This window comes from Oryctolagus cuniculus, chromosome 11 (genome assembly GCF_051225735.1).
Source record: "Oryctolagus cuniculus isolate XC-2025 breed Fujian yellow rabbit chromosome 11, ASM5122573v1, whole genome shotgun sequence".
Classification (NCBI taxonomy): domain Eukaryota; kingdom Metazoa; phylum Chordata; class Mammalia; order Lagomorpha; family Leporidae; genus Oryctolagus; species Oryctolagus cuniculus.
Window position 1 is genome coordinate 95639147 of NC_142877.1, and position 21905 is coordinate 95661051.

Consider the following 21905-nt stretch of genomic DNA (forward strand, 5'->3'; position numbering starts at 1 on the left):
GGTTGGACAATTTTGCATTGGAATAAAATATTCCATTATCATTGTCCCCCAGAAGAGACAGTTTTACAACATGAGCGCGTGAGGGGACTGGTAGATAAAGGACGACCTTCCTTTCACAAACCAAAAGCTAAAAGACTTTATTCATTTTTCTTTCTTCCTGAAGTCAAGCAATTCATTTCTAGACAGTGTTGGCAAGAGCTCAGACTGTTCTATGCTGGATCCATGCTGACAAAATAGATATTGCTTGATAATCCATTTTTTGCCTTAGTGCTAGTAATGGTGGCAATGGTGCTGAGGGCAGAAGATCAAGTCATTTTCCAAAGTTATAAGTAAATGATGCTCTAACAAAACCAATATGAGAGAATTAAAGATGAAGACAAAGCTTACACCAGGCCAAGGTTTATAAAGTGGGACTTTTTCTCCCCTAAGGAAATTTTAATATGTATAAGAATCACCAGAAGCTATTCTTAAAATAGAGATTTCTGGTCACACTTTTTTACTCATTTATTTTCATTTTATTTGGGAAAGAGAAAGAGATCAATCTCCCATCCACTAACTCACTCCCTAAATGCCCAAAGCAGCAAAGGCCCGACCAAGCCAAATCCAGGAGCCAAGAACTCCATGCGGGTTTCCCATGTGTATGGCAGGAATTCAAGTACTTGAGCCATTACCTGCTGCCTTCCAGGGTACACATTAGCAATAAACAGACACAGAAACAGAGCCAGGACTTGGATCAGGCACTTTGATGTGGGATGTGGGCAACCCAAGCAGTGTCTTAACTGGTAAGTCAAACACCCACTCCTCCCCAGAGTTTCTGATTGAGACAGCAGGTTGAGAATTTTCCTCTTTATAAAGTTCCCAAGTGACATTAATGCTGCTTGTCCAGGGACCCTGCCTTGAGAACCACTGAAATAAGTGTCTGTAATGACCTAAAGCAAAGACAATTAGAATTACTTTGAATTTGTCCTTATAAAGAGTATATAAAACTTTGTTATAAGGCGGCATGCATAGGCAGTGTCTCCACCTGGAGATATTCTTTGTGGTATTGATCTCATAAGAACACTGGAAGATACAAATGCTTTTCCATTTGCATTTTAATTACATGAAAATTAATGCTCATGAATGTGTTCCCTGAAGCAATGATCATTTCCTCTATTATTCAATACTTATGAAAGCATCCCATTAATAAAACAGATAAACACAAAATGCTTTAAGATGCAAAGAAAGAAAGATCCCAAGGAGTGATTCTCACAGCTTTAGAAAATAGAAACAGAATGGAAACCTAGAATTTCCTCCCAGAACTATCAATGATAGTTGTTGAACACCCTAAGGGAATTTTAAAAAGCCACATTTGCATATTTCTTTATTGGTTCTGACACTGTTCAGTGCAAGCAAATCAACTTTTTTTTTTTTTAGTCAGTCTTAGATTCTGAACATGCTTCCCTTTAGGTTTTCTCATAAACAAATGACTAGAAAATCTCTAAGACTGGAAGAGGCCAGTTCCTCATTTCAGCTCCTATCAAGGTTGCTTGCACTGACTCAACCAGGAAGGGTCCAGGTGACCAGTGTGTGACCTGCTGTTCCACGCCCTCGGCTGGCAGCTCCCTGTGTGGTTCTGCTGACTGTGTGGACTGTCAGAACCCAGCTGGACAATGTCACATTCAGAGGCACAGCATCCCACAGGTATAGAAGGCGACTTTCAGCTGCTTTCTGATTTCCCTTTTGCATTTTCCCTTTGTTCGGATCCTGTTGCTACCAGCTTTGCTCAGTCCTGTCTTACTGGTCTTTCCAGATCTAATTAGAATTGGTGAATCATTAATCTACATGGTTTAATTTCTGGAACAGTGAGATCCTTCTCCAACAATGTGAGGAGGTGTTTGTGGGATTCTTAAAGCTTGGGAGGTCAAAGGCTTGTGCTTTTTTTTATAATTATCATGTACCAACCTGGTCTTTCAGAGAGCCTAATGGAGAATAGTTAGCAGAAAGGTTGTTCTTTTTAACTTTTGACTCTTCACCTGCTCCAAAGAGGGTAGTAATTTAAGGAGGGCCTCTCAGAAGTTTTAACCATTTTCTCACTTAATTCCTGCAACAAGCCTGTGAAGGAAGTATGTTGATGCTCTTTATATAAGTATTATGTAGAGGCTGGCAGAAAAGTGGCTTGTCCTAGGTCTCAGAGCTAGTTGGCAGTGAGGGTGGAAGAGAAACCAGATCTGTTTATACCACAGCTGGACCCTTTCTACCCTCTGCATCCTGCCTCCCAAATCCCTGCTGTACTTTAAGTTTCTCCAGCTTTGCCGTGAATCCTGCCAGCAGCACTGTGGTTCTAACATTGAAGATAGCTAGCCAGCAAATTATACTAAATAATGCTTAAATCCAACTGGATGTAAATAACCTTCCCATGGCCACAACCCTGTATCCAGAAACCTAGAAAGGAAGCCCAAAACTATGCTCTGTTCCCTCAGAGGAGAATTAAAGGAAAAATCCACGAACTAAGAGTTCTGATACAGTTATTACGCAAGAGCCTATGCAAACATTCCTTTAGTATTATGCTGCCTAGAATGTGCCCAATGCTATAAAGGAGAAGAATAATAGAATCCCTGTCCTGTGTATGTGTGTGAAAGTAGCGGTAACCCCAGTCCTCAATTCAGCCATCTATATGTTGGGAGAATGAGGAAGTGACCTTTACCATCACTCCCCCACCTCAACCCCATAAAAAGGCACTTCACGCAATCTAGGTCTACATGTAGGGTTCTTTAACATTTGAGTTCTCTACCCAAAATATTAAAAGCAAAGCCAATGCTAAGAGATTTGGGTTTCTTTTATAAATAAGAGTTGAATCAACTTTAGTTTACTTCTAAGTAGCTCCTCCAACATCTCTCCACCCTAAAATATAGTACCAATTTCCTTTATGTGACTTAAAAGCAGATGAGAGGAAAGGAGTAAATATAAGAGGTCCCAAAGTTTCCCGAATCAATGTCATGATGTGGTCATGACAATGTCATAACATTGGGCTCCTCCTCTTTGCTGTTGAAAGTAAATTGAAGAGCCTATTAATTCTCTTTATACAAAGTCATGGGACTTCTGTGCCACAGACAGATTATAGGCAAGCACACAAAGCATAATGAGAAGTAATGAATAAAAATTAAGGAGTACCTCAGTGTGCAGCCATTTAGTATGGAAATACATAATCACATGCTATAAAAGCCTGTACCAATTATTGTACCCTCTGTAGAGCTACAGTAAACAGAATAATTGTCATTGCATTTCTGCATGGAGCTATGAGTGATAGTCAACATAATGAGGTTAGGACATAAGGAAAAGATGTACTGATTTTCAGTGTTTTCTATTTTCAAGCTGAAGAAGTAAATAATACACTGTAAAAAAAGTTCTAGTAAAAGTTGTTGTCAAATTATATAGCACTAAAATGGCAAACTTCAGATTTTGACTATCCAAATGTGTTCATTCTCAAAAGGTTCAAGATTGCTGAGTTTTATTTTAGAATTATAGACTTGCTGAAACTACTGTTGGTGACCTCAGAATATGTGGCCAGCTATTATCCATGCCCAGTCTGAAACTGCCTTCCACATTGCCCATGGCAAGGGACAATGGTTATGTCATCTGTTCCCCAATTCCATGCCTAGTCTGAGAATAATAAAGCATTGATTTCCATACAATAATACATCGATTATCTTGGAATCCTGTTCTTATTCTATAATTTAAACCTTAATGGAAAAGGCCTTGTTTTCCTTGTTCTTACAACCCCCAAATACACCAAAATACCTACCTACCTATCTACATACCTGCCTACATAGAAGACTCCAAAAAGTTCATGGAAAATGACTATAATGAAAAAACTGTGCAAGAATTTCACATAAAATAAACTGGCCTTTTAATTCCATTTGCAAAACTTACTAAAGTACCCTCCTACATAAATGCAGACTATAAGGAAAATTTAATGTGTACTTGATTTTTTTTATTTGACAGCGAGAGAGAGAGAGAGAGAGAGAGAGAGAATATCTTCCATTTCACTCCCCACATGCCCACAACAGCTAGGGCTGGGCCAAGTTGAAGCCAGGAGAGAGGAACTCCATTCAGGTCTCTTACATGAGTGGCTGGGATACAAGTTCTTGTGCCATCACCTGCTGCCTCCCAGGGTGTGCGTCAGCAGGAAGTTGAGTCAGAAGTGGAAGACAGACTCCATTCTAGGCACTCTGGTATAGGATGTAGATATCCCAAGGGGCAGTTTAACTCATTGTGCCATTGTTCCTCCCTCCATTTCTCCCTCCCTCCCTGCGTGTGTGTGTGTGTGTGTGTGTGTGTGTCTGTTTCTTGCTCTGCCTTTCAAATAGAAACTAAACTTCATAATATACAATGAACAAATTTCAGCATACTATTTAGAAGGAAAGACTAAAGTCACATGATAATTATCTTCAAAGCATAGTAATGCAAGGGCTGCTAAAGCATACTGGGCTCTATCCATCTCCTATGAGGAACTGGGAGTTTGACTGTGAAATTCAGGAACCTTTTCTCACCTCAGTTTCCCTCATTTGCTCCAGAGCCCACAGCCTGTTCCTCCTCAGTAAAGATGCAGCAACTCACTTGTAATTCCCCTCCAGAAAAGGACGAAGAAATGCCAGAGGGAGAGTGGCCCTCGAATGTGGAAACTGAGCATGAGCCAGAGAACAGCAACTCAGACTGTGTCCCCTGGAAGCCAGCGCTGAGTTCTCCTAGCTTCGTGGGGAAAGCAGAACCATCCTGCCCAGAAATGCAGCCACAACCCATGGAGGCCTCTCCTCAGCACCCTTCGAGGAGCCTGTCAAAACAGCACGGTGAGAGCCAGGGGAATCTTCTCCAGTTTGACCGGCAAGCCCTGGGCCGCATTTCTACCTCTCCCACTTTGAGGAGGTTGAGGGGCAGTGGCTGGGGGACCCTGGGCTCACTGCTGCAGCGAGATGCCTTAGACACACGCACCTGGGGAAGCCGCAGGGAGCCTGCAGACTCCCCAGACTACCTTTCTAAGAGTCTACCTGGAAATCCAAAGGATTCTCCACACCTGACGTCAACCCTGAAGCCCAGCCCAAGGTTGCTTTCTACCCCTGAGAGCACCCTCAGTACTGCTGACTCCATCGAGCCCCAAGCCAGGCCCTCTGAGGGGCGTGCCCTGCCCATGCTTCAGACCATCAGTGAGCAGCCGCTTCTCCAGGCTTCTCTCGAGGAGCAAAAAGACCACTCACTGCTCAGCCTCACCCCACTGCACCCAAGTCCTCAGGTAATACAGGTGATGCCACAGTTGAGTATACAGGGTGGAATTGGGATAGGGTTTAGTGTGTGTGAGTCTTGCTGGGAGCTTTATGACATCTTCTCATGGAATTAAGCATTTGTGTGTTCATCATGGCAGCTCCTTCTTCCTAGTCCCAGATGAGATGTGATGCATGATGGGAAAGTGGGCATACCAGTTTGAGAGGCAAGGAAATGGAGTTACAGTGCAGGGCAGCAGACATAGAAGTTTTGGAAACATCTCCCAGCTCAATTATTCCTATCTAACCTCCTGCTTAGTAACCCATATTGCTATGATGAGAGACAGCACAGAAAGTCACAGTTGGAGAGACACACCCATTAGGAAACAATGGCTCTCAAGTAAAAAGAGTGCAGTAATTGGGGGAAGAAGAAATATGGGTGTCTAGGTCACCTCTTCCTCTATCCTGAGAGCTTTTAAAAAAAAAAAAAATACTAACATAGGCTGCAGGTGGCCTATCAGAATTTGGACAATAACAGTGTCCCTCTTGCAAGTGCACATCATTTGAAGACAATCTGATGCAGCTGCCTTAAAGAAGAGGGAAGGAAATTATTTATATTTCTATACCTCCCTCAAAAACACCCTGCAAAACATTCTAGCTGGGATAGCTCATTTTTTTCTTCTTTCAAAATGTTTTTGTTCGAATTTGGATGATTCAAGTAAAACCAAAACATATATCTTTAAAATTTATTTCAGGGAGAAAAAAAGCATCAATCCAGGTATGTATGCCCTTTTTTCCAGTGCTATGACATCTGTTGACTGTTCATTTCACATATCTATTTCTGATTTGATAGTGCCTGCTGGTGTATTGATCAACACATTTGGTTTTACTACACCCAAGTCCCTCTTTATGTTTATGGGTATAAGAGTCTTCACTTTAAGAGTGTCCTTTAAGCGCACAGCTGTGACTTTTGGGCACTGTGTATGTCAACCCCTGCAGTCCTGGTTTTCCCTTTGAATTGTCAATGCCTTGGCCCTATGGCTTAATTAATATCCACTACAGGTTTTGTCTGATAGAGAAAATGGAAAAACCAAAAACACTCAACAGCTTTTCAAGAGAAGTTCAGAGAACAAGGATAAAAGGGACAAGACATCCTATTTAAATCCAGGGCGACCTTTGACATGTCTGCATGACAGACTGCCCTTATCTAGAATGCAAGCAGATTCTGTCACTTCCAAAACCAGCTCTGAACTTGCACTACTGCCCCCCACATCTGCCATCTCTCCCAGGGATGAAGAGTTTCTGTGGCAGCAAGGGAAAAATCCATGCCCAATTTCAGCTCCCCGATTTGTGGGACTGGCAGGAAAGCTCTCATTCTGTTTGAAAATTCAGAGAGGTCCTTAGGTGAAATAGCCGTTGTTTTATTACTGGCCCTTGCTCCTCAAGCAGCAGTTTGTTGTTCTTACAGTAAGGAAAATACCATCTCTGCAGTCTTTGTTTACTTCAACCCTAACTGATCTAAGTGTGTGAGCAAAGGTAGAACACAGTCACAAAACCATAGGAAAATGCAAATTATTCATTAGTGTACCAGTTGGCTGTTGCTACATAACAAGCCACCCCATTACACTTAAATCAACAGCTAGTTCAGTGTTTCTTATAAACCTACATATCTGCTGGGAGTCAACTGGTTGAGAGTGGGTGGTTGTGCCCTCCATGTCTCTCATCCTTCTCACAGGGTCATAGGGCTCCTAGGTGTGTTCTTCTTATGGTCAAAGGAGAGGACAAAGAAGACAAGTGGAAATACATCTTAAAGACCATGCTCTGTATCTTGTCTAATTTGACTGGCCAAAGCAGGCCAACTGGTTGAACCCTGGGATAGGGAATTATATATCATCAGTGAGAATGCACTGAAGTATTACACAACGAAGGGAATGGATCAAAGGACGGGTGAAGAGGCCATTAGCACAGTATCTTCCGTGGGTGCAAAAGACAAGAATGCTCTAAGATCAGGTGTGTCAAAGTGAAAAAGGCAGCGGTCTCAGAGAAAGATGATGATGTTGATTAGAGTCATTTCGTGCAGGGACTAAAAGCATGTTTAGGAATTTGTTCTTTACCCTAAGAACAATATGAAACCATTGAAGAATTCATATTATCATGTGTAGATGTGGGATTGAGGTGTGTGGGGAGCAACTGGGAGCAACTCGGACTAGACTAAGTTACTGGAATTAAGACTTATTCTATGCATCTGCTCTCCCACAATATGGCACTGAGAAGGGAGAAACAGTTTCTACACAGCTGCCTCCAGTTCAACCAATAAACTGTAGGACCTGCTCCTGATTGGAGGAGAGCAGCGTACTCGGCGTGTGGGTAGCAGAGTTGGGATTGGAGGAAGAGGACTATAAAGGAGGAGAGAGACAACATGCACCAGGAACATCTAGGGGGAACATCTATCTGAAGGAACACCTGTGCAGCCCCTGAGAGAGCCGGCCGGTGGTGTGCCGCTCCCCCACGGAAGTGGGGAATGTGGCAGGGGGAACCGCCCTTCCACGGAGGTGGAAGGGATGGTAGCCAACCCGGGAAGAACCAGCAGCAAACCCGGGGAGGGCCGAGCAGACGAAAGAACAGCGCAGGGTCCTGTGTCCTTCCTCCACGAAGACGGGGAGCGACAAGGTGAGAGTGAACTTGAGCAGAAGAATTAGAATGTTCAGATGGGAAGTTGAAAGGTTAGGCTATGATTAGGGCAGTGGAATTAGAAAGAACTATTTCAGTGCAAGAGAAACTCAGGAAATACAGTCACCTGGACATTATGAAGAGTAGACCACCAGGGGTAAGGGAAAGAAAGTTGACAAGAACAATCACCAACGTTTTGGCTTACAGAACAAGGTGACCAGTGTTTATTCATTGATCTAGATATATCTGAGGGAATAAAAAAAAAATATGTGAGTGGAAAGTAGGTCTTGACCTCAGATCTGAACACGCATGATTTTTCTATGTGTAGCTTTTCCCTAATACTCATTTTCCAAGAATATTTGGAAGACTGCTCATATGCATGAATTTCAAGATGCTTCCACCAAATCAACTTATCTTTTTAAATTAGTTTATTTATAGACTTTATTTGAATGGTACAGAGTGCTCTCATCCACTGGTTCACTCCCCAAATAACTGCAACAACCTGAGCTGGGCCAAGCCAAAGCCACGAGTCTGGAACTCAAATTGGAACTGAAAGCTGAGCTGGACTCAAACCCAGACACTCTATATTGGATGCAGGCATGCCAAGCAGCAGCTTAACCATTTCACCAAATGTCTACCTTCCAACTTATTTTTTAATTCCATTTTCCATGAACATTTTGAGGTACTCTCATCTTTCCATGTAGAACAAGTCCATTCCTCCTTTTTTTGTGTGTGTGTGCCTTGTAAATGCTTCCATCATAGTATCTAAATGCTGTATTACATTTCTTTCACATTCATCTGCTCCCAAAATTCACACCTTCCTGAAGGGGTGGGCATGTGGCATAGTAGTAGAATCGTTGCTTGCAACACCGATATCCACATCAAAGTGCATGGTTCTGTTGTGGTGGGAGCAGGGAACAAGGGGTTCAGGTTCTATCTCTCACATGACAAGAATCTGAGAATGAGGCACAGGTAAAAGTTAGCCGAGGAGCCGGCACTGTGACATGGTAGCTAAGCCTCTGCCTGCAGCAGCAGCAGCCCTTATTGCTGTCAGTTTGTGTCCTGGCAGCTCCTCTTCCTATCCAGCTGTCTGGGAAAGAAGTGGAAGATGGCCAAAGTGCTTGGGCCCCTGCATCTGCATGGGAGACCCTGAAAAAGCTCCTGGCTCCAGGCTTCAGATTGGCCCAGCTACATCCGTTGTGGGCATTTGGGGAGTGAACCAGAGGATCAAAGATCTTTCTCTCTGTCCCCCTTCTAACACTATATCTCAAATAAATAAATAAAATTTTTTAAAAAGTTAGCAGAGGAAGATAATTTATTAACAAAGCAAAGGACACACTCCAGAGGGAATGCAGGCATGCTCCAGGTGCATTCCCTAACTTTAAGTGACATGGAGACAGGGGTGGTAGTGCTTTCAGAGATCTCCAGGAAAGAAAGGGATTTCCAGAAATTTGGCAATACCCCAGTTTCCAACCATGTTAGCAGTCTCAGAAGTGTCATGGCATCAGATTAATGATGGGAAGAGGACTGGCAGCCATGGAAGTTTATCATGATACTTTTAGGGTTACCACAGGACACCATCACCAGCCATGTAGGATATTTTCAGTTGGTTCTGGGCAGTGGCTTTACTACAATAGCAATTTCAGATTGCTGACCATGAGGGGTTTTAGAGGCAGCTCTAGGAGGGAGTGTGGTGGCATGTCCTCTGGCTCTTTGATCTCTGTCTTCTTACCTATAACAGTTCAAGTCCCAGCTACTGGCTTCTGGTTCAGTTTCCTGTTAATGGGCACCCTGGGAGGCAGCAGGTGATGACCCAAGTGCTTAAGTACCCAAGTACTGCCTCCCATGTGGAGATGTAGATTGAGTTCCCGGCTCCTGGCATCAACCTGGTCAGCCCTGGCTTTTGCAAACATTTGGGAAATGAACCTGTAGACGAAAGACATCTTTCTTTCTTCTCTTTCTCTCTATCTTTAGAATAAAAAGAAAGTCAAGAAAATCTTCCTGGAGACAGCACTTCCTGTTTACTTCTGAACTTCCAGTACTGTCGCTCCCCCACTCGCGGAGGAACGACACCAGACCCTGCACTGTTCTTTTTGCCCGGCCCCTCCCGGGTTAGCTGCTGTTCCCTCACTCGCGGAGGAACGACGCCGTTCCGGGTTAGCTGCCGGTCCCCCCGCCTTCACGGAGGGGCAGCACCCCCGCCGCTTTCCCCGCTTCCGCTGAGGAGCGGCACACCGCCGGCCAGCTCTCTCAGGGGTTGCTCAGATGTTCCTCAGATGTTCCTGGTGCATGTTGTTTCTCTCCTCCTTTATAGTCCCCTTCCACCAATCCCAGCTGAGCACGCTGCTTTCTTCCAATCAGGAGCAGGATCAGCTCCTGCAGCTTGTTAGTTGAATTGGTGAGGCAGCTGTGTGGAAGTTGTTTGCTGTCTCTCAGCGCCATATGGTGGGAGATCAGATGCATAGAGTTAGTCTTAGTTCCAGTAATTTAGTCTAGTCTCAGTTGCTCCCCACACTGTACCCAGCATCTCCACCTCCAAAAATATTTATTAAAGGAAAAGATGGATGAAGGAATGAAGAAGGCTGGCAGAGTGCTTAAATTACAATGTCCCTTATCTATCTCTAGCATATTTGTATTTAGACAACAGAAATGGATTAAGGCCAAGTCAAGAAGCTATGTTGATAGGATTTTAACCAACAGGAATCAAGTGAGGGATATTTTGACTATGGAGACACCTTCCTGGCACCCCTTATATTCTATATTCACAGAAAGACATCTGTCTTGCCTAATTTTCAAGTCAGCCCTGAAGCTCAGAAGGGAAATGTACATACTAAATTTCTATGAGTATAAAGACTAATCCTCCAGTGCTCAAAAGGAAATAGGAAAAATTCTAAATATATCCAAATTGGCAAATGGAGCAACCTTAGCATGAAAAAGACATCACAAGGTATTTGAAAGTCTACCTTGAGGAACAAACCAGAAAAAATATTGAACACCAGTACAATTTACCCCAATGTCAGGTTCATTTGGGACTCCCTATGGGCAACAGTACAATGTGGAGTTAAGTTCCTAGAGTCAAACTTTCAGAGTTGAAATCCTACCTCACTTCTTTCTGGCTATATGATCTTGAGTAACTTCCTTAGCAGCTCAAAACTTCATCCATGAAGTGGAGATAAAAATAGCATCTATCTCATAAACCTTTGAACTGGTTAAATAATAACTCAAATGGTAACTAATGTTATTTTTTATAGACACCATTTAGCACTTCCCATGTTCAAGTCACTGACTTATTTTAAAATATTGGTGGGGCAGGCCAAGTGCAATGGTTAAAGCTACTGCTGGGGATCCCCACATCTCATATTGAATGAGTGCCTGGATTCAAGTCCTAGCTCTGTATCCAATTCCATCTTTCTGTTAATGCCCACCCTGGGAAGCAGCAGATAATTATTTTGGGGAAGTGGGGTGTTAATGTTTACCCCAGGCCTTTGTCTGCACAAAAATAGGGAGAGTCTAGGTGGTGGCATATACAAAGTAACTTTTATTCAAAAAGTGAGGAAGGGAACACATACACATGTGAATGTGGGTTGCTCCACACAGAGATATCCATTGTGAGTGCTCAATGGGCCCAGAAGAGAAAGGGGAGGGGCATAGCACTCTAGCACCTCCTCCATTCCTGATCTCTGTTCGAAGACAGAGCTCCCCCTAGTTGCTGACCTCTTTTATGAGGTCAGAGCAGGGTACCTCTGCAGGGTTAAAGCCAGTTAAGAGTTTTATGACACTTTCACAAAATTCCATGTGGAGATTAATCTCCATATATCCATGCTATGTTCCCCCCAGATCCCAGTTGAAACAGACATTGGAGGTGGGTGCATTTTCATTGACAAGTCAGAGAATAAAATTACATATGGGATGGGGGTTTGTAGCTTACAGCTCCACTTTGTTAACTAGCTACCTGCTTATCCTATATCATAATGGCTGAAGTACTTGGGTCCCTGCGACCCTCATGGGAGACCCAGATTGCGCTCCAGACTCACAGCTTCAGCCTGGCCCAGCTCAGGCTATTGCAGGCATCTGGAGAGTGAGTCAGTGATGGAAGCTCTCTGTGCGGTGTCTCTGTCTGCCTTTCAAGTAAATAAAAATAGATTAAAAAATAAAAAGTATAAATATTCTAACTCCAGAGTAAGATAATTGATCACACAGTTCACCTGATATATCTGAAGTATCCTCCACAGACTTTTATTGAAACCTTTTTATATACCTAGCACTGTCTGTAAACTCTGAAAAAACACTGGAGAGGGAGAAGACTCTGCCCAGCTATCTCAGAGCATTGAAGCTTGTTGGGAAGGTATGAACTAGAGACTGGAGTGATATTCATTACTCAACAGAGAAGACAGCAGCCTCAGGGGAACCTCCCGGATCCAGCATGGCGGAACTAAAGCCACATGCTGTTCTAACACCACAATCAGCTTCTCTAGTAGTTTTGTTCACTACTCTACACCCAATACCTGAGATACTGACTGACTCCTACAGGAGCTCAATAAATGTGGAAGGAAGGAAAAAGAAAGTTTATTGGTCAGTTAGATTTGGACATTCCCTATAGGGGAAACTGTGAGGTCCTCTTTGTGTACTGTAAAATTTTCTCTTAAAGGTACTTATCTCTCTACAGCTCCTTTAGCATTCCCCACCCTCTTTATTTTGTGCATGTTTCTTGAATGTACGTTGGGTTTCTAGGGATTTATTAAGTGGTTATTGCTTGATCCTACTAGGTAATTTTAAATACACAGTGAAAGATCTTCCATCTCCTGGTTCACTCCTCAACTGGCCACAAATGACAGGTCTGGATCATGCTGAAGTCAGGAGCGAGGAACTCCACCCTAGTCTCCCACATGGGTAGCAGGAGCCTAAGTACTTGGACCATCTTTTGCTACCTTCACAGGCACATTAGCAGGAAGCTGTATCAGAACAGGAGTAGCCAAAGCTTAAGCAAGCACTCCCATGTGGGAATCCAGTATCACAAGCAGTGGATTAATCCACTACACCACAACAACCCAGTGAGAGTGTTTTGGCTCTTGTCCAGAAAAGACAGTAGTAGCCTAGAAAGGTGAGAGCTCTAGGCAGGTAGTAGCAGCTAGTCTGGTGATGTGAACACATGTGTGTTCAATGAATATACTGATGAGTCCAAAAAGTCACAGCACAGGGTATTGCCCATACACTGAGACTCCTTGGCAGGGTAGAGAGGGGGGTGTCTCTGTTCTGTGTTCAAACTGATGTATCAGGGACAACTTTTCATTTGTCCACTCCACATTAATGAAATAGTCACCAGGTACCAGGTTACGGGTGGTAAACTACACCAGAGTTCCTCATCTGTGTTGCCTTCTTGCTTGGATTTCCAGCAAATGGGACATTTTGATAAGAGTGTTGAACTGGGAACTATAGCCAAACATACAAAGATATGTTCCCAATAATCTTCTGGGTTACTGATGAAAAAATATGTCCCAAATTTAACCAAGAGGCTACAATTTAATAATTGGGCACTAACTTGCCATTTTTTCTGTTGATTATTCTACAAGGTAATAAAGTATTAGCGATCCTTACTTTGTTCTTCCTGTGTAATGAACCCATAGTTATAAGCAAGAATTCCAGGGCCAGCACTGTGGTAGAGGTAAAGACACTGCCTGCAGTGCCAGCATCCTGTATGGGTACCTCATGTGCTGGCTGCTCCACTTCTGATCTAGCTCCCTGCTAATGCACTTGGGAAAGCAGCAGAAGTCGGCCCAAGTACTTGGGCCCTTGCACCCACGTGGGGGACCTGGATAAAGTCCCTGGCTCCGGGCTTCAGCCCAGCCCAGCCCAGCCCTGGCCATTGTGGCCATTTGGGGAGTGAACCAATGGATGGAAGATCTCTTTCTCTCTGCCTCTCCCTCTCCATCTCTGTAAATCTTTCAAATAATTTTTTTTAAAAAAAGATTTCCAAAATGTGCTATATGAGGGAACTTTAAAAAGTTCATAGAAAATGCGTATTATGAAAAAACTATGCATGGATTTCAAACATTTTTGCTCTGAGATAAATTTATCTTCTAATTCCATTTTCCATGAACTTTGTGAAGTACCTTCATATTTCTTTCATAGGTTAAAACACTATGATGTTTGAATTCCTACCTCTTCTACTTACACAATTAGTAAAAAGCAACCTGTTGGGCAAAGGACTGAAACAGACATTTTTTGAAAGAGGAAATCAAAATGGCCAACATACACATGAAAAATGTTCAGGAGCACTACCCACCAGGGAAATACAAATCAAAACCTACAATGAGGTTTCACCCCACCCCAGTTAGAATGGCCCTCATACAGAAATCAACAAACAACAGATGCTGGCAAGGATGTGGGCAAAAAGGCACCCTAATCCACTGTTGGTGGCATTGTAGACTGATAACGCCACTTTGGAGGACAGTATAGAGATACCTCAGAAATCTGAATACAGACCTACCATATGACCCAGCCATCCCACTCCTTGGAATTTACCCAAGGGGAATGAATCAGCATATAAAAGAGTTATCTGAACCGCTATGTTCATTCAGCTCAATTCACAATAGCTAAGACATGGAATCAACCTAAATGCCAATCTACTGAAGACTGGATAAAGAAATTATGAGATATGTACTCTATGGAATACTTCACAGCAATAAAAACAAAATGAAACCCAACCTTTTGCAACAAAATAGATTAATCTATAAAAACATAATCCAGTCCCAAAGGAACAAATACCATATGTTCTCCCTGATTTGTGATAACTAATAGAACACATTAAAGGAAAGCTGTAGAAGTGAAATTGACACTTTTGAGAAGCAATGACTTGAACAGCCTTTGTCTTGACTGTTGATGAACAGTTTTTTGTTTATTTTTTCCTTAATGGAGAATGGGACTGGGAAAAGGAGAGGGAGGAGGAAGTGGGGTGGAATGGGGGTGGGAGGGTGGGTATGGTGGAAAGGATCACTATAATCCTAAAGTTGTACTTATGAAATTTGTACTTATTAAATAAAAGGTTTCTTTGGGAAAAAAAAAAAAGCAACCATTTGAAAAAAGACTATATAAACTTTTACTGTCAGACAAGGACTATAGTTTCTAACGAATAGGACCTAATAAGAAACCAATGCACAAAATTTATAGCAAAGGAAAAAATAAGGTTGTGCCTTACCCAAACTGTAGTGCTTTCAATGAGATTTTCATTCCATTAAGACGTGTTTCACTATAGGGCATCACTATGTATTCTAACATTTTTCATGATTTCCCCTTAATGATTCACTTGGAAATGAAAGACCAGTAGTCTGGTTTGAAGCCTCTTTGAAGGAGGAATCTTTAAAAATATTAATGATCTATTAGTCATCTTTCTAAAGGGGAAGCTTTCAGTGATTTGCCTTCAGACATTTCTGCCAAGGAAAATGTCACCACATAATTACCACCCCCAGCCGCTGGCCACTGACAGGGGGAGCTGACAATGCTGCCTGAATCCCCAATCGTGATGTGAGATCATGAGACACAGAAAGCATCGCTCTGTCACCACACTTGGTTCTCATCTACAGACAGAGAGCCAGAGGAGTGGCATACAGCAGTCACACTTGATAAAGGTCAATCACAGCTGGGAAACGGCCCTAGGTCGACTGCCCATGCCTCTCAATGGCATCACCCTGCACTAGTTTCTTGCAGCTGCAGTAATAAATTACCACAAACCAAGTGGCTTAAAACAATAAATGTATCCTCTTTCAGCTCTGGAAGCCAGAAATCCCAAATGATGGTATTAGCAGAGCCTCTGAGGGCTCTGGGGAGGGAGGACCTTTTCTGGCTTCATCATTTCTTGGCTGTCGCTGCATCAGTTTTCATCTCTGCCTCTGTCTTCATCCCTTTTCTGTTCTGTCTCTTATCTGGGCATCTCACAAAGACAGTTGTTCTTTGATTTGGGTCCCCCCAGATAATACCAAATAATCTTATCTCAAAATTCTTAATTGAATTACATGTGCTAAGACCCTTTTTATAGCTTAATATCACATCCATAGGTTCCACGGGTTAGGATGTGGGCCTACTTTTTGTGGGCAGTGGGGGCACCATTAAACTTCTTACACTCCCTTTTTTTAACCTAAAAAAGCAGTCATTATTGTTATACACAATTTTGCAAAACACTTTGTACTTTGGAATTTTTGGTAGTATCTTTCTGTCTTCTTCCTACTTGCAAGCCCTTTTTGGAGTCAGACCTGAATATTTGTGTTTTGTGTATGGGTTTCAAATGCAAAATCCAATGAACACTTATTTACAATAAGAAATTACAACAGGTCTTGAAGCAGGAAATACCACAAACAAGATTCAGGAAACAACAACATTTTTATCAATCAACAGCAGACATGCCTCTCTGTTACACATTTTCCTGTACATTCTTATCCACATCTTTGACGGCCTCTTCACATGAGTTACTTTGTAAGATTTTCTAAAGATAGAAAGGCAATTCATGCTTCTGAATTCCTGATCAAAACTTTTTATGATTGAAAATGATCAGCTATTGGTAATGTTATACTAAGTTTCAGCATCATTGTCAAAGTTAGGAATCCTCTGTTATGTTTCTTTATATATAAACTGTAAGGTTTTTGTGACATTCATATTTTTCCTCATGCAAGACCGGCTCTGTCATTCATTACAAGTAAACGACCTTATGTAAGTTCCTTACCCAGCCCTCGAAGCCTCGAGTTCCTCTGGTTTAGAAGAACATTAATTCCCATTTCCTAGGGTGCTTCTGAAAATCAATATGATAACGCATGTAAAGCACTTGTCAGGACGGCAAGAAAGAATCAGTGCTCAGTAAATGCCAGCTGACCTTAAATTAGCATAATATTCTCCAAGACCAATTTATTGAGGTCCACAGGGCGGCACATTCTCAGTGGCCTGTGAGAGCAGCCTCATTGTTGAGCTGAAGCCTGGGTGCCTGGAGGCCTGCTCAGCAGTGGGGGAGAATTCCCTGGATTCTCTGAATTGTTGCCTTCCCAGCCCACACCATGAACCTTCCAATCTTCAGCAGACAACAGACTAAGGAGACCTCCTGGTACCAGAAGGGAGACAAGATTATTCCAGCAACCATGGGACTAGTTCCGTCTGATCTGACCAGCTTGGGGCAACGCAACTCAGGGTTAGTGAAAGTGTGGCTGCATTGGGGTTTCTGAATGGGGTGTGGAGAGGGAGGGTAAGGTGAGGGGTGTCAAACCTTGGAATGTTGCTAATCTTCATTAGACACCCAGTTAGAAAAACTTCACAATTTTGTCCTGAAGCAAGGAATACCCAAGCATCAAACCAAAAAAAAAAAAAAAAAAATGTAGTTCTGAAGGATGTTTTAGTTGTGTTTTTCCAAACAAATGCAGGATGCCCAGAAGTTATACTGTGCTCACACAGTGACAGTGCGTTGCCAGCCACACCCTCAAGTATTTTGCCTTTAGTACTAGTTCATTTCCAAGCTTTATCTCCTTATGAGAAAATCAGGTATGTCAAAATAATTCTCCCCTGCCTTTGTCATAGAGGACATCCTACCCAACACAGGTCCAATTTTGTTTGGGGAGACAGAACTCAAAATTCTGAATTCTTTATAGTTACTACCCCAGTGAGTAATCAATTCAGAACTAGACAGAAGAACCCTGCATACATACCACTTTGTGAAAGAAGAGATCCTGATATTTAGACTAAGAGTAAGATACCAATTTGGAACCAACACACACACACACACACACACACACACCCTCCCTACTTGAGACTTAAATTCAAAGTCTTGCTGAATTTATTACAAGCCTTTGCACTAACAGCATGAATATAACAATCTGAGAAGCCCCGGCTGATGCAGACCAGGATCCTTTTCAGAATACCCAGAAATCTAACCTGCTGCCAGGTACAGGTGACACAGGGACAGATTTTCTGCACCGATCCATATCTCTTCATATTACTGGGTGCAAATGTCCTTTCTTACAACTTTCCTCTATCTTTATATGATTACAGCTGTGACTCTTGATATTTTTATTAACCTATGATCTCCTTAGATGAGCCAAAACATTTCATGCCCCCAGAGACTGTACAATGCCCTTCAGGGGCACAAGGCAGAAAGCCAAAGTCATGACTCAAGCCCTGTGCAAGCCAATTACCCTCCCTCTGCTCCCTATATGCAAATTTAACTCCAAACTAACCTATGAGCTCCCAAATAGATGCCTCATGTCAGAGGTACCCAGGGCCAAGAAGAAATGGATAAAGGGAATTTAACCACGTTTAATGGGAGCAGGGGATCAAGTTGCAGTTTGTTTTTGTATATGTGTTTAATTATTCTTGCAATTCAGATTGAGAAAATAAACTCATTTCAGACCTGCCTGTCTTTTATACTATAAGTCAGTGTCTGTATTCAACAAGCTTATTTGAACACCTGCTGTATGTCAGTTTCTATGTTAAGTGATTAGCTTCTGTGATATAAAAGAGCTAATATGATTTTTCAATGAAATCATTAGCATAAAAAGACAAGAAGTGGGTAGGGAGGAAAGGGGAGAGAGACAGAGAGGGTTGACCCTCCCTGAGTCAATCAGAGGAATTCTGGAGGAAGAATTTGAAAAATGGAATTTAGAGATGACTAAGAGTTGGCCAAACACAGAGGAGAGAGGCAGGCAGATGGGAATCTTCGGAGGCAAAGCACGGAGGTGTGAAGTGCAGACTATGTTGAAAGAATAGCATGCAGCAGCTATCCCTGGAGCACCCATTCTGCAGGACTGTGTGTTGGGAAATCACAGCAATCACTCTGCATGTGTGCAGGTTTGGTCATTGTCTCATTTGTTTAACAACTGTCTGCTGAACCCCACCAAATGGAGACTTAGACTAGGAGCTAGGTGCTTAGGGTAATATGGGAAATAAGATGTGAATCTACAAAAATCATATACAGTAAGACACTTTCACGTGAGAAGACAACATCAGAGGATTATTCCATTATTTGTGTTCATCAGCAACAATGGACTACATCTTAAATCAGCACACCTACCAATACAAATGAGGATAAGGCATGGTTTTGGTGCTTGAAAGCTGGCAATGTAATGAAATATACAAAGATATAAATAGAACATACTGTAATACATTCAAGAATTAACATAATAGCATTTGTTGACTGCATACTAAGTTTCAAGCATTGATCTAAGTGCTTTATATTGGTCATTTTAGTCCATCCTCACACAATATTACTACTGTCCACATTTCACCAATGATAAAGAGCAAGAGAAGCTACTTGCTCAAGCAAGGATACACAGCTAAGGTAAAAATCCAGGCCATTTGACCCACATTCCTAACCAGCAATGCGGAGAACTGGAAGCTTCTGGAAGAGAAGCACAAGTGTGGGTCTAGAGGGGTGGAGAAACTAATTGTTCTACCCTTGTAGCATTTATGTGCTCTCTGAAGTCTCCAGGGAATATAAAGGCAGTTTATGGAATCTTAGGAAAATGTCAACCTCATGTTACCAGATTGTGTAACATCCAGAGTTCAGGCTCAAGAGTAAACCCCCACCATCACCAAATTCACCTAGGTTACATTTTTATTTCAATTTTCGTAATTTTTTCAATTCCCAAAAGACTCACTCCATCTATTCCCCATAAATACCAAATCACATTATTTGCTTCCAGGACCTTTATAAAGACAAGTATAAACTTGATAAAGAAGCTTCTATTGTTTCTTTGCAAGGGTCTCCCTGTAGACTCCCAAAATTTTATATTCTATAATAACTTGAAAATCCCCAACTGGATTTGAAAACTTCTAATCCATTATTTGTCAGCCCCAGTATCCTGAATACCACTAGGATACAGCTAGAATTATACACCTTATTAAAATTAGAGTAATTTTTCCAATGCCCATCTAATTCTGCCCCCTTCCATCCTCATCACCACCATGGATATGAGGTTGGAAGACGAAAAGGAGAAAGTTGTAACAAGTTGAAACTACAATGATCTTATTATAAAATCTAATTAAAAACTGGATGGTGAAAAAGTCAAACAGGAGTGCAGAACATCAAAAGATGGCTTCATTCTTGAACAAGGAAGATCAGGATGGAGATACTTGTGTCTTAGGGTAGCATCTGTCTGTATGTCACAGATCGTAACTAAAATGGCTTAAGTAAATGAAGAGTGTTTCTTTTATAACAGTACACCAGGTTCTTTTTTTCAAGTACTGCTACTATGTTTGCAAGACTGCTGGGATACGTTCAGATTTCAAGTCATATTCCAAACAGCAAGAAGGCAATGAAAAGGCAAAAGGTAAACCAAAGAAGTTAGCCAAGTCTGTAGCCTTTGAAAATGTTTTCTTAGAAGTAACACCCAGCAGCATCCAAGTCTTATTGGCCAGGTTTGACTCACACAGCTTCTGCTAACTGCAAGAGACCCAGAGCAGGTCAGTGTATTCACTCAGCACTTGCCACCACTCAAGGCAGAGCAAGTGGAAGGAGAACATGCACAATGGGTTGGCAAATGGTAGTGTTTGCCATATTAACCTAGATTTCCAATAAAAAGAGAAGAGAGGAGAGAAAGGAAAGGTGAAACAGCTCACAGAACCCCAGGAAACATAGATAATTGGATACAGCTGAGACCAGACACATTTAAGTATTCCTCTTTTAAGCTATATAACCCAGCTGCTCCATGGGTCTGAATCTCATGAAATGAGGAGTTAGGCCTGGGGAGGGGACAGAGGGGACAGAGAATTCCAAACTAAGGCACCGAGGTATGAAATGCCACTTTGTGTGGGAATTACAACCCATTCCCTGTTTCTGGAGAAGAAATTGTAAAGTAAGGATTACCAGGAAGGTATATGGGGCCAGATTATGGCGAGTTTGTGTGTATGGTTTTAAAATGTGTTTCTTTGGTACAAGATGAAGAGCTAATGAATTATTTTAAGCCACAGGGACAGGTCAGACTTTAATTTTGCATAACTCAAATTTTATTTTAAATCCTTGACTTACTTTTTCCTTTTTTTAAAGACCATTTACTTATTTTAAAAGGCATAGTTGGAGAGGGAGGGGGAGGGGGAGAAGAAGAGGGAGGGAGGTCACACATACGCAGAGAGAATCTTCATCTACTGGTTTACACCCCCAATGGTTGCACAGACAGGGCTGGGCCAGTCCAAAGCCAGGAGCTTCATCTGGGTTTCCCACACAGGTGGCAAGAGACCAAGCGCTTGTGCTATCCCAGGCACATTAGCAGGAAGCTGGATTGGAAGTGGTGCATCTGGGACACAAACCAGTGCCCACATGGATGCCAGTGTCACAGGTGGCAGCTTAACCTGCTGCATCACAACGTGAACCCTGACTTTTGCAAGACTCACACTTAGTGACTGTGAGCAGGAGGGCATTAATACAAACAAGAGGCAACTGCATTTAGACAGAAGATGCTGAGGACCTGTTCTCAGGGGGTGCTGGAGGAATGCACACACAAAAGGAATGGCCTCTTGGAGTATCTAGAAGACTTCTTGGAACAGGCAGCCTTTATAAATAAAAATTAATTAGCTGTAGAGTCCAAGGCATCTTTTTTATTTTTTTATTTTTTAACAGGCAGAGTGGATAGTAAGAGAGAGAGACAGAGAGAAAGGTCTTCCTTTGCCATTGGTTCACCCTCCAATGGCCACCGCGGCCGGCGCACCGCGCTGATCCGATGGCAGGAGCCAGGTACCTATCCTGGTCTCCATGGGGTGCAGGGCCCAAGCACTTGGGCCATCCTCCACTGCACTCCCTGGCCACAGCAGAACACTGGCCTGGAAGAGGGGCAACCGGGACAGAATCTGGCGCCCCGACCGGGACTAGAACCCGGTGTGCCGGCGCCACAAGGCAGAGGATTAGCCTAGTGAGCTGCGGCGCCAGCCCAAGGCATTCTTACTTCACATATTTTATGGAAATTTGTGGGATATAAGTTATTGGTTAATTAGAAATTCCTAAGCAATTTATTCTATTCATAAAAAACTTTTCTA

At 42.5% G+C, this 21905-nt stretch overlaps 1 protein-coding gene and 1 long non-coding RNA gene across 4 annotated transcripts in view; one reads left to right on the plus strand and one right to left on the minus strand.

Moving 5' to 3' along the window:
* LOC149123571 (uncharacterized) overlaps positions 1-21905 on the minus strand; it is a 429948-nt gene that overhangs the window by 390698 nt on the left and 17345 nt on the right. The gene's annotated exons all lie outside the window — the stretch shown is intronic.
* Positions 1563-21905, plus strand: part of PLEKHG7 (pleckstrin homology and RhoGEF domain containing G7) — a 69169-nt gene continuing 48826 nt past the window's right edge. Inside the window, exons 1-3 of one of the 2 annotated variants that reach the window (XM_051846537.3) lie at positions 1563-1683; positions 4557-5269; positions 5993-6015. In XM_051846537.3, coding sequence (XP_051702497.3) covers positions 1653-1683; positions 4557-5269; positions 5993-6015 — 767 coding nt within the window. In that variant the 5' untranslated portion in view covers positions 1563-1652. Of the gene's footprint in view, positions 1684-4556; positions 5270-5992; positions 6016-16826; positions 17077-21905 lie in introns of those variants that run through there. The other variant, XM_051846536.3, reaches the window with a different exon arrangement.